We start from the raw sequence: 13,939 nt of genomic DNA on the forward strand, positions 1-13,939 counted from the left end.
ACATACAATCATCAGTACATACAAAAGTAAAACCAAACCTGCAGAGATTCTAAAAAAAAAAAAGGGATGAGAACTCAAATCGCTAAAAAACAATAGGCATAAATGTTATATCTGCATGCAAAAATGCCAGGGATATCTGATCAAAATTGCTTAAGATTTTGCAAGACACAAACATAAACACACAGCCCAGAAGGCCTGGATTTTAAGTCTATGAAACATCAACTTCAAAAATGTAATCTCTTCACAGATATGAAAAGGAGAATGCTCATTCTTCGAAAATAAGAGGGGTGTTTTTGTGTGTCTAAGGTTTCGGGTATAAGAAGCCGCTCCTTTGCACTGAACTACAATCAGTTTCCCATTCACACATCAAAATCAGATTTTTTCAAAGCTGAACCTATTTTGAAGTTCAATTACTTTTTTATTTTTTTAAATGCTAGCTTCTTGAAGCAGTACTTGCTTATGAAGAAAGCTGATTTTATCGCAGTATCAAAGGTCAACTTCAACAAACAATGACAGGGTGTCTGTGCATTCTCCCCACAGTCAAGCGGTCATTAAACAATTAAAGAGGGGGTATACCACAAGAAGTGCAATACAGGCAGTGTTGGGGACTAACAGAAAACATGTAATGGATCACATATTTAAAATACAAAATATAAGTAACTGTATTCCACTACAGTTACAATTTAAATAATTGGTAATTAGAATGACTTGACTTGGGCTCCGTTAGTGTCAATACGGCATCTGTTGTCGCACTGAGGAGGCCAAGGGCAGAGTATCTCGGATTATTCCACGCCATTGATCGTGATTTAGTGCAGTGTTCTGTGAAAATTGAAGCCACCGAGTTCATCCACGTTTATTTCGGAGCGTTTTTTGGTCGCTCAACGTTTAAGCATTGATTCGGTAGTCTGATGGTCTCCATGCGACAGAGAGGACCAAACCACCTTAGTCATTGCCGTTTGATACATGTTTCAATTGTGCTTTGGTTTTTGGCAAGTTGGTAGAACATCCTCATTTTTCCACCGATCTCTCAGGGTGATATGGTGATATGGTGTATGCTGCGAAGGCACCTAAGTTGGAATCGCTCGAGCAGATTTAAGTTGTTTTTGAGTAACGTCCATGATTCTGAGCCATATAATAGGATTGTCCGTATTGAGGCATTAAAAATGTGCATCTTTGTTGATTAATTCGAACATATTTTGTATGAACAATTAGTTACATACAAAATACATTTTGATTACTGAAGAGATTAATTTGCATTTTATTGTCATTTGTTTCATTTAATATTTAGTCCTTTCAGATGGAAAACATTTATACATATAAATGATCCGATCCAAAGTGCATTTGAACAGCAGTGAAACACTTTATTATGATGTGTTACATTCATACGAGCAGACAGAGAAGTAAGTTTGAAGTAAATTTGGAACAGAAGAAATAGAAATAAACCTTGTGTCAATTGTCAGCTTTATGCGAAGATAAAATGCTATTTCTAGCCATTTTACATGAACACGTTTCCAGGCACGATAATATTTTTTTTTATCAAGACAATTCACGTTGGATCACAATTATTTTTCCTAGTAATACCTTTAATATTAGGGCAAAAATTTTATTCTTGATAATAATTTTTGTATTGTTTTGCTGTAAAAATATCTAAAAATCCTTAAAACAAGATCAATTTGATTAATCTTCTTTTAGAAACAACACTGCATAAGATATTTTTAATGTTTTTTTAAAGAATGTATTTTAACATGTGTATTTTGTCTTACTGTATTGAGTTTTTAAAGTCAAAACAAATTAAAAAAAATCTACCAGTGCTGAAGAAGTAATCCAAAGTATTTAGAATATGTTATTGACCTAACAGAAGTAATCTAACAGAATACGTTACAAATTACATTTTACAGCATGTATTCTGTAATCTGTAGTGGAATACATTTCAAAAGTAACTCTTCCAACTCTGAATACAGGGCAGTATTTTCTGCAGTAGTTGAAGGTGGGTGGGGGGGGGGGGGGCATCAAACACAAACTGAATCTCAAATGACTCCATATTGCATACATAATGGTCCAGTATCTCTGATGTTCTAGAATCTAGATAAAGGTTTCTCTCAAAAGCTATCATGAACCATCTCTCAACATATCTATTTTGACATTAAATGATTAGAGTCAGAATACTGGTAGAACAGTGAATAAGGACAACAAGGCCATTATTTAGTAAGTGGAGTAAGGAATTGTGTGGAGTGGATCTAAATGGAGTTATTTCAGAATCATCAGTCAGTCAACTACAAGCAGATATTACAAATTTAAATAAATGATGGACTGTTCTACCATCCACAGTCAACAGGGGGAGCATTGGGAAAGCATTCATGACAACAATATCCCCCCCAAACCCAACTGACTCATAATTCACTCATGGGAAACCACAGCATAAACACAAAGGGGGGATGCAAAACAGTGAGAATGAAAGTAGGGCAAGATTGAAAACCTGAGTGTTTTAAGGTTCTTGTAAGGAAACAAAGTTATCTTCAATTTGGGACAAATTAAGAAACCATAATCCAGGCATTATCTAGATCTATATCTGTGTCTGCTAGTTAAAACTCATGGAGATTGATTTATTTTAGAAAACAGGAACAAGCAGTAGGTCACTGCAGGGGAATGAATGGGTCATCAACAGATAAGTGGGTCCATTAGCTCAACAGCTGCAAGAACTCCATTTACAAAACACAAGAGAGACTTCTCAGAAGTGTTCTAATATTGAAGGGAGTGTAACTTGGAGAGCTGAAGCAGCACATAACAGAATAATTATTACTCAATTCAAAGAATAATATGTTCTAGTTTGATACAAGGTACACAAGTAATCATATAGGCTCTCTATGGAGAGACCTAGAATCTAAGTCTCTATTGAGAGTGAATTGTGGAATGCCTTGTTTAGATTCCTCATCCAATCACATGTGGTTATTTAATTGCAGGACTGCTTTTGTGTTTCAATGCTCTCATTGCTCACAGAAACTCCAGACTAAGAAATCACAGAAAGCAATAGAACCAGCTCTGAGATAAAGTCTTCTGAATTAAGGATCCTACAAGTACAGGTATGATGACCACAGGTTCAGTTGTAACAGTTGTGTTTGTTGTAAATGAGTTAGTTTCCTTTTCCTGTTTGAAGATGGCTTTTCAAAAATAACAAAGAAAATGTTCATAAGGGTAAACATGTAACTTTAGTTAAACATTGCACGTTTTGGCATACTGACAGTAGAAGATCCAAATATGTCTGAAGATCTGTTTGATAAAAGCTTTTAGAAACTTTAAAAAGGAAACAATGTCAAAATATCTATAATCACTACATTATATAGACATAAAGGACACACGACATCATAACATCATTATATTCTTATCTGTAAATTGCTTACTAGTTTTCTAGTAAACAAGAATTGTAACCGTAACAGATACAGTTGAAGTCAAAAGTTTACATACACCTTAGCCAAATACATTTAAATGCAGTTTTTTTCACACTTCCTATTTCACAATTTTATTGTAGTAAACATTCCCTCTAAGACCATCTATTTTGTGAAGTGCACCAGTCCCTCCTGCAGCAAAGCACCCCCACAAAATGATACTGCCACCACCTGCTTCACGGTTGGGATGGTGTTCTTCGGCTTGCAAGACTCACCCTTTTTCCTCCAAACATATCGATTTTCATTGGTCTGATGAAACAAAAATTTAACTGTTTAACCACAGAGGACATTTCTCCAGAAAGTAAGATCTTTGTCCTCATGTGCAATTGCAAACTGTAGTCTGGCTTTTTTATGGTGGTTTGAGCATGGGCTTCTTCCTTGCTGAGCAGCCTTTCAGGTTATGTTGATGTAGGACTTATTTTTTTTTTTTTGCTGTGGATATAGATACTTGTCAACCAGTTTCCTCCTCACAAGGTCCTTTGCTGTTGTTCTGGGATCATCTCCTTCCTGAACGGTACAGTGGTGGACGAAGTACACATACCATGTACTTGAGTTAAAGTAAAGATACTCAAGGTAAAATATTACTCAAGTAAAAGTAGAAGTGCTGCCTTTAAACATTCACTTGAGTAAAAGTACAAAAGTATTTGCCTTCAAATGTACTTAAGTATCCAAGTACTATGATTTTTTATGGCCATAATGTCCTATTATAATTTGTCACAAGACTCTTGCTTAACTCAGTCTACATGAAGACTAATGTCACTCTTGGCACACCAATCTATTAATAAAATGACATTAATTAGTCAGATGTGTATATATATATATATTATATTGGAATTGAATACATTTTTGTGTGTTTAATTTTGGAGGAAGGGACTGTTCCCATAAGGTATAATACATTTACAGTATTTACTGTATATATTTTTCTCAGTGTCTATGGTCATAATTATTAACATCCTAATGTTATGAAACATTCACATAAACCTGCACAACGCCATTAAATATATACACACACACACTACACACACACATACATACATATATATATATATATACACACATACATAGAATATATATATACATAGAAATATATATATATATATATATATATATATATTCTATGTTATGGGAGCAGCCAATTTCCCTCCAAAATTAAACACAAAAGCGTATTAATGCAGTGTTTCTGCTACTCCCCTGAAAAAAATGCTATTATATGCAAGTCATTTTAGTGTCAACATAATAAGCAATGTACATTATGTGTCAATATTTACCGATAATTGCTGCAATAATAGCTGCTGCTCTCTGCCCGCTTAAAATCATTGGCAACGCAATTTGTTTGGAACTATTGAGAGCTACACGAATCACGTGACGCTGGGCGGCGAGATCACTGTCGCAACCGTCTGTTCGCGAACTCTCATATTTAACGGCTCTGGGGTGCGTTTCCCGTACGACGTAACTTGCTGCTCCACTACCGTACTACTGTTGAAGAAATCAACTTGCTAGTCACGACTGTTTCCCGAAACCGTATTGTCGCAAATTGGTTCTTCAACCACGTTGGTTAATGATGTCACACATGTGGTGGAGTAAAAACTACTTTTAATGAATCTGTTTGCAATCGAATTAATACTAGATGTTTTGCTATAAATTACGGACATGTCATCTGAGGACTATCTCATATTTTTCTCAGTTATTTGCTTTATTTCCAGATTCAATCATAGGCTCGTTCTTACGCACTAGAGCACGTTCACACATGCGCACTCTTCAAAAACGGTGCTTTAAATCTATTGACAAACTAAAAGACACAAAGGACATTTGTATGTCTTCTAAATAAAAGATACTGATTGTACTAAATGTCATCTTGCTTATTTGGCTCAAGATAATAATTTATAAAGTCCACATGTTATAATAACAAGAAACTCTGCTTCTAACCACAGGTCGAGAGCTGTCGTTCCAACCACACAACTCTGCGATGCTGTTTGCGAATGTTCGTTGGAACGATGGTTCCGGGAAACACCGACTCGTTGAACTATGATGATAACGACGGAACTTGCGACCATAGTTGGCTAACAATGGTTTTGGGAAACGCACCCCTGGTTGGCGCTTAGTAGATGCCGCCAAGGCAAGTTCAATACAAAGCCCGCGCGCTGTACTGTGATTGGTGGCTCGTTTGACCAGTTACGTTTTTATCCACTCATAAATAAAAAGGAACGACTGATTTTGAAAATGTAGTAGAGTAAAAAGTAAGATATTTGACTTTGAAATGTAGTGGAGTTAAAGTAAAAGTCTCCCCAAATTTAAATACTTCAGTAAAGTACAGATACGCAAAAAAGCTACTTAAGTACAGTAACGAATTACATTTACTTCGTTACTGTCCACCACTGGAACGGTATGATGGCTGCATGGTCCCATGGTGTTTATACTTGCATACTATTGTTTGTACAGATGAACGTGGTACCGTCAGGTCTTTTAAAATTTCTCCCAAGGAGAATTTTCTGAGGTTTTTTGCTGATTTCTTTGAATATTCCCATGATGTCAAGCAAAGAAGTACCGAGTTTGAAGGTAGGCCTTTAAATACCTTAAACATCCTCACACAACAGGGATGTTGTGTGAGGACGTACACCTCCACAGGTACACCTACAATTCAGTACACATCCTACACAGCAAAATCCCCGGTGTTAAATTAACATCCCTAGGTGTCTCCACGAGTCCACTCTACAAGAGTGTTAAAAACCAACACTGAACAGAGTTGAAACTGCTCGGTGTTGTGTTGAAACTACTCTTATGTTGTGTAAATGTTGAATTGGCCAAACAGTTCATGAGATCAAGTAGGTACATTTTCTGAATGATGACTAATCATTAGTGATGACAACTGCTGTTAACAAGCAGAGCAAAGGAAAGAGGAACAACTAGAACAGGGAAACGAGAACAAACCAGCAAACACTACAACTATTGAATCTGCCTAATTGAGATGTACATCAACTGCAAATAAAATAGATTATTGGACAACAGTCTCTTAATATGTTGTGTGAGGATGTTTAAGAAATGCAGGTTATTTTGTTTTTCAAACGTGTACAAAGTTATTTTTAAAAGTGGTTGGTCTCCATTTAGTGTTGCTGATGTAATTTTGTTTCGATTTACATTCCATTATGGTGATTAGTGTTCACTTTGATTAAGCACTCAAACTTTCTTTTATCGTACAACAAAATTATTTCCAGACTATACAATATTGTTTAAGAGAACAACAATAATGCATTGTGATAGAGTAAAATATTTGGTTTAGTTCAAGTATCTCTTACGAAGTCTTAAAACACAATATTCTAATATGATTTGGGGAAAATTATTTTGAAATTCAGACTGCATATGGTAATAAAGATGGGTCAATGCAATACTGTTGTGACAAGTTGAGCAGTTACTGTCTTTAGAGTATAAAATCATTTGAGCTGTCAATAAGACACAAAGACATCAATATTTCACATTCAAAACGCAACAAAGGTGATAATCAACAAACTCATTTTCAGGCTCATGCCGTAATGCATGCTGGGTGCCAATGTTGAGTTCTGTACTATGTACACACCCACAATGCACTGCGGCATGCATCTAAAAATTAGTTTGTTGATTGTCACTGTTGTTGTGTTTTGTATGCCGAGTCTTGATGTATGTGAGTATCATTGATGACTAAAGAATTATATCCCTCAGAGGAAGAATGTGCTCAATTTGTTATAACATAATTGCATATACCCATCTCTGTTATTTACAAATGCAAACTTTAAATTAAGCTATGACTTTTATTCTTTGCACTTTGAAAGATGTCTCAAGGTACTTGACCTCATAAAAATATATTCTCTCCATAGTGCATCACAACTGTTCTCTTGAACAATACTGAACTGACTGGAAAAGTTTTGTACTGTTAAACAAAGTTCAAATGTCTAACCAAAGTGAACACTTATGACAATAATGGTGACTTCAAATGAACCTCTATTCATTCTCAATAAAGAACCTTTGAACACATATGAAAACAAAATAACCCATATTATTAAGCAACCTCACATGGCACATTAAGAGATTGTTGTCAAATAATCTATTTTATTTGCAGTTGATGTATATCTCAGTTACACAGATTCAATAGTTGTAGTGTTTGCTGGTTTGTTCTCGTTTTTCTTGTTGTTCCTCTTTCGATCGGTAGGCTCTGCTTGTTAACAGCAGTTGTCATCACTAATTATCAATCATCATTCAGAGAGTGTGCCTACTTGATCCCATTAACTGTTTGGCCAAACAGAGTAGATTCAACACTGTTCAGTGTTAGTTTTTAACTCCTGTAGAGTGGACTCGTGGAGACACCAAGGAGTGTTAACACCAGTGATTTTGGTGCATATCAGAAGCTAATTGTCTAATTGTCTAAAGGCTTCAAATAATTTTCTGGAATTATCAAAGCTGTTTAAAGGCACAGTTAACTTGGTGTATGTAAACTTCTGACCCACTGGAATTGTGATAGTTAATTAAAAGGGAAACAATCTGTCTGTAAACAATTGTTGGAAAAATTACACGTTATGCACAAAGTAGATGTCCTAAATGACTTGCCACAACTAGAGTTTGCTAATATTAAATCTGTGGAGTGGTTAAAAAATGATTTTGAATGACTTATACCTTATTGTATGAAAACTTCTGACTTCAACTGTATTAAGGGTGATTTACACGATATGCAAAAATACTGTGGCTTTGTTTTGCACAACTGCCAGTGTTGGGTGAAATCTGATTACAAAGTAACTAAAAAAATCTGTTACATTCAAGTACATTAAAAGGGTTCCACATATTTCTTTTATTATGTTTACGTAGAATACATTTAAAACATTAATTATGTTTATATGTATTGTACGACTGTTTCTGTTTTTGCAACAGCTGAAAAGTGTACGCAAAGCTCGCCGCCCATTGCATGTCACGTAAAATGCCCTTAATATGTGAAGTTTTTCTAAGACATGTTGTTTTCAAAGCCTCTTTCAGTCCTTGATTGACTGAACATTAAAACAGGAGTAAGTCAGTGACCTTCCGTCTGATGAGACCTACAGTACTAAGAATGGCACAGTTGCATTATGGGGGGGGGGTTAAGGTGGCTCAGAAGAGGGCTGTTGGGTCAGAAACCAGCCTGGCAAACCTAAAAGAAGCATTTAGAGCTAAGGTTAGGTAAGGTGGTTTACCTGTGCCACACCTGTGACAGTAATAGCTACCCCCTCCGCTGTCTCTACATCCTCACATTTGGGTTGCAGGGTCATAATCTCAAGGGTTATCCTGTGGAAATGCAAAAAAGGGAAACAAACCAAAATATTTGGCTATGAACTATGGGAGAATGTAAAGGAAAGTGGTGCAAAAACTGGAATGAAGGTGGGATTAAAAGGAAGGCATGAAGGTAAACAACACAATATGAATCTGACTGTAGGGTGAAAGTATGAAGACAACTACTTGGGTCCACACAAATCAGATGTTTTGACTGTGGGCTGTAATGAAATGCTCTGGATTCAGATTCAAAGACCACTTGCTTATATACAGTCTTCCCATATTCCCTCAACCACAAGTCTATTTGCAATCAAAACGAAATTAATTTTCCTAATAGCCCGGCATCTGATCAATTCATAATTCATTACAGTAACCCAGCAGTCGGAGCACACTGACGTGAGCCATTACTTATATGAACCATGAGCGCGCTGCATAGCCAAACACCAGACAAGTAACGTGAGAAATGATTCTTTCTCCTTCACTGTAGAGGAAGACGCAACATAACAGTGTGGAAGAGAGTGTGAGAGCACATGTATGTGTGGGTAACGCAGGAAATGGAACCAGGTCACTGTCTTTCACATCCTGAGTGCCTGAAAATGTTCTCTCTTTCATTTGGTTGGCTTTTTTCATTAAATGTGATTACCTGAACGACCCCAGTCATATCCAAGGGGACACCCTCTGAAGTTTCGATATTCTCGCAGCGACAGAGGATGGTCATTATCTCCAGAGACAGTCTATGCAGGGAGATGGGGCGGAGAGAGGGAAATGAGGGGTGGGTTGGGGAGGCAGGACAGCATAATATTATCAGTGTGTTAAAACATGTGAGGGGGAGGGATAGATGTCAGGGTTCAAGGTTATGGAGGATGGGTGCTGTTGTTCATTGCAGTTGTATCTGGACTGTCAGGGAGCAGTTGTTTGCTGCAGGTGGAGATATATTCTGCATCATATAATTTCCTTCTCATGTAACTGATTATGAGTGGGTGTCTTTCAATATGTCTATTAAAGATGTAAAAAATGTCCATGCGAAAATAAAAAAGGGAACATAACAACATATTTGTTTTCTGCATAATCATTGGTACCAAGTACCGATTCACTTTGGTGTCTCCAATGAAGCCAAATAGAGCATCTCTGTCATTAGTATCAATCAGAAAACAATACTGACAAGAAAGAGAAAACCACTTACTGTACCATTTACTTCAAGCTATGTTTACTTAATTGAGGAATAATTAAAAGGTTACAAGCCATTGGTTTAATTTCTAAATATTTACTTGAATATTTAACTTTTTAAATAAAATATAGTGTTTAAAAGGATATTAGTTTGTACTGTGGTATTAAAATTAGCATTGAGAATAATGCAATTCCCTTGGTATTAGTACCGTTGACTCAAATGTAGGTTTTATGACAATCCTCATTAAGCTTTGCACTACCTTTTATCATTTGCATTTTGCTCCCAAAACACTCATGTATAGATTCCAAAGCAACTTTCATTTTTGATAACTTGTTCAAGCTACAGGTGGTTTTCGACTGAGGAATTCCAGCCTAAACACTGCTAAATTGCAACATGTTAGTTTCTGCATCACCATTGACAGAACTAATGTTCAGTTAGAAAAGGTTTTATGTCTTTAACAATATTAAGCAATCCATTCAAAATAGTGCTGCACGATTAATCATATCGCAATCGCGATGTCAGTCTGTGCGATTATATGACGCCAAATTCGGCAATTTTATTAAATAAATAAGTGCATGTGTGGATGTGACAGCCCATTCTCTCTGAAACCTGTTTGCCCATTTTCTACACCGCTAATAAAAAGATGACCAGTCAGTCTCAGTTTAGAGAGTGGCACGTGTGGTCATGTCATGCGAGTTTCCGGTGTTCAGTGTGGAAATCAGGTGAAGATGATGCAGAGCAGACAGACACTGAACTGGTGGTCAGAAAAAAATAACACAGAAACACAGATTACAGCTTGGCGATATATCTTTATTTCATCAATAATTAAAGTTAATATAATACGGGCACGTGACATGTAAATAAACACAAACTCCAAAACTGTCATTCTCGGTGCGGTCAGAGCCGCTTCAACCAGTGGCGGAAGAGACACAATCTGAGCGGGAGTCGAGACCGGGAGAGATATAAAGTTCCGCCGGTTGATGCGCACTCGAACACGAGACGCTCGTCTCTCAATCTCAAAATGTGTGTATGTATATACACAACAACAACAACAATTTGAGTGATCCACACTTTTATATCCAGTTTCCTTTTCAAAAGAGTTTATACAAAATACATGTTACATCCTGCTTAAATGTCCCTGTTTGTTTGGACAATCTTATTTTCGTGAAAATTCGTATGTTCTTATTTATTGTTCTATTTTATTTAGGTGTAATATTGAGAAAATAACAAGTTTGCAGTAATGCAAAGATGTTATTTAATTTTGTAAAAATATTTTTGTTTGAAAACACTGCATTTATAGTTGTTGTTGCTGCTAGTTTGTATGTTTGAGTTGAAAAATACACATTTCAGCATTATCAGTAATCTATTTGCACATTTTCCTTGATAACCAAGCAAGTTGACTCATGTTACCTTTTGTTTATTATATCGCAATCGCATATTGCAACATTAACCTCAATAATCGCATTATGACATTTCCCCCAAATCGTGCAGCCCTAATTCAAAACATGCTGTATAGCTAAAAGTAAAAGGTTTCTACCACATTTTAGATGAGCAGTTTGTCCTGTACCTTTCAAGTTGGTTTTTACCAATGAAAAATGTTTGGTATTTTTGTTGGACTGGAACGGCGCATGTCTGAATGAGTAACATCTTAACAGTATATGCAGTACAGATCACTCAACTGTATGTTGCATTTCAGCCCTTGTGCTGCAGCAAGCCTCTCTCTCTTTCGCAATGTTAAAAAAATTAGATCAATGTAGCTCTTAGAGCTGCCAGTAAACCAGATTACTACATTATGTTTCAGGAAAGGGGGGGGAGGGTGGGTGGAAAGAGATATCCCACACAGCCTTGTTTCAAGGCTATGCACTCAGTAACAACTGCTGGGACCATAGCTTACAGAAACAAAGATAAATCCTTTATTAAATTTTTTTTTATGAATGTCTAGTTTTTTTAGATGCCTACATTTAGAATTTCTTATTTAAATGTTCTTATAAATGCAACATTTTATTTTCCCATCTTCTTAACGACTCATTAAATAGAGATGATACAGTATATTGGTTTTACAGATTAATTGGTGCAGACAGTAGCAGAACTATCAGATATCTGAAAAAATCTATGCTGATATATATATATATATATTTTTTTATTATTCCTCCGTGTTCCTCACTGGACAATTGTACAGTTAGAATGGCTTCTTTCTACCGTTTAATCACAGTCTCTAGAAGTGAAATATAAACAATAACGGACTCCTGGGGATTTGGAGTATCCAAATCTTTTTTTCCACGCATATTTTTATCCCCCCTATAATGCATACTTTGCTATTTTGATTAAATAATCAAATATTCTGAATTGAAGCAAGGGCATGCAAAAACAAATGCTAACATATGGAAATGTGCCCCGTCAGCAACTTCATATATTTCAGTGTCTCCAACTTCATATATTTCTTAGAAATATAATTATACAAAACCATTTATCTGGTGAATATATAGCCTATAAAAAGTATAATTGGGTAAATACTTAAATATAGAGCATTGTAACAGAGCCAAGTATACATCATTTCATAATAAGAGTTCCTGTTGCATTTAATGCTTGCTTAGAGTTAAAAGTCCCACGTTATGCAACAAATCATATTTTTTTCTGGTTATCATTGGGATTTTGGTTAAACAATAAACTGCATCTGGGATTTTATTCATTTTGGACACTTGTGGCTTCTGCATCATTGTCCGTCATTGCAATTTTTAAATATCAGCCAATATCAACCTTTTCCATCACCTAGTTATCAGTATCGGCAAAAGCCACTATTGTTCGACCTCTTACATTAAGATTAAAATAAAAATGTTCTACTGAAATGTACTTCATGAACTGACACTTAGCTCCAACATTTAAACTTATATTTGCATTCCATCAATATGCCGCAGTGTTGATTTAGCACAATAATCCGGAAACAGACATTTGACACGCAAAGGCACAGTGCACGTAAGGCAGGTTAGCTAGGCAAACACTTATAGGAATTAACAGAGGAGGAACATAAAAAGAAAAAGCCAGGCTGATTATTTTAGATCGTTTCCTGAGAAGGTTATGCATCTACAAAGTCATTAAAAGGAAGAAAAAGGAGGAAATATAACATTTGTTTTTTAAATAGTCGACTTGCGAATAGACACATATGACTTGGTGTCTTGTAAATGTGTTTACCTGTTCATGCATGTGTGTCCTCTACACAATAACAATCCAAATACTGAACAACGCGTTACCACGACAGTATCACAGATATTTAGAATGACTACACTCCCATGCAGTCATCAATAGATGTCGCTCCATTAATTAGCATCTATTCGTAGCCATTGACGCTGAACCATGGTCTACCCTGTAGTATTGTTAACTCTTGTTAAGTATTGTTTATTTTTCCAAACACTGACCCTGGATACGGAGGCCTTGCTGAAGCGAGTTAGGAAGTGTTCATGTGTGTTAGAAAAGGAAGGGTTGGTTCTGATATACAAGACATAATGTTTGTTTATAAAGACTGCAACCATCTAGATTGGAAGGAAGGCTGGGTGTGGACAGCAACAATATACCCTTTCTGGCAATGAAACATTTATTTTTGTTTTCAAGGTTCATCAGATTTTCCTTAATGATTTACAGGCTTTAAATGGAGAGTTCACCCAAATTTTTTTATTCTGTCATCATTTACTCAGCCTCATGTTATTCCAAATCCATAAGACTTCCTCTGTTATGGGGAACACAAAGTAGATGTAAGGCAGAATTTTAGCCTAAGTTGACCTTCACTCTATAGAAAAGATATGCAATGAAAACAGCCTTCCTAATGTCTCCTTTTGGGTTGCAAATAAAAAAGAAAGTCATACAAGATTGAAACAACATCAGAGCAAGTAAATGACAGAATTTTCATTTCTGGGTGATTCTTTAAAGGTTTAAAATGTGTTGGAGAGCATAACAACAGGCACAGGTGCGTGCACTTGAGAGTTTCTTTTAAGCAGACATTTTATTCAGAACTGAGTCTATCGAGTGAAATGTGAGCATGCGGCGACGTGTCTCTTAAATGGTCCTAATC

The 13,939-nt window shown here is 36.1% G+C and overlaps 1 protein-coding gene across 4 annotated transcripts in view; it reads right to left on the reverse strand.

Annotated features, from left to right (window-relative positions):
- The window catches only part of flot2a (flotillin 2a), a 35,986-nt gene that overhangs the window by 9,130 nt on the left and 12,917 nt on the right, over positions 1-13,939 (reverse strand). For 2 of the 4 annotated variants that reach the window (XM_052115346.1, XM_052115337.1), the window contains exon 3: positions 8,633-8,723. The exons of the other annotated variants lie outside the window; for them this stretch is intronic. In XM_052115346.1, coding sequence (XP_051971306.1) covers positions 8,633-8,707 — 75 coding nt within the window. In that variant the 5' untranslated portion in view covers positions 8,708-8,723. The remainder of the gene's footprint in view (positions 1-8,632; positions 8,724-13,939) is intronic. 4 annotated transcript variants of the gene reach the window in all.

Source organism: Xyrauchen texanus, chromosome 4 (genome assembly GCF_025860055.1).
Source record: "Xyrauchen texanus isolate HMW12.3.18 chromosome 4, RBS_HiC_50CHRs, whole genome shotgun sequence".
NCBI classification, from domain to species: Eukaryota; Metazoa; Chordata; class Actinopteri; order Cypriniformes; family Catostomidae; genus Xyrauchen; species Xyrauchen texanus.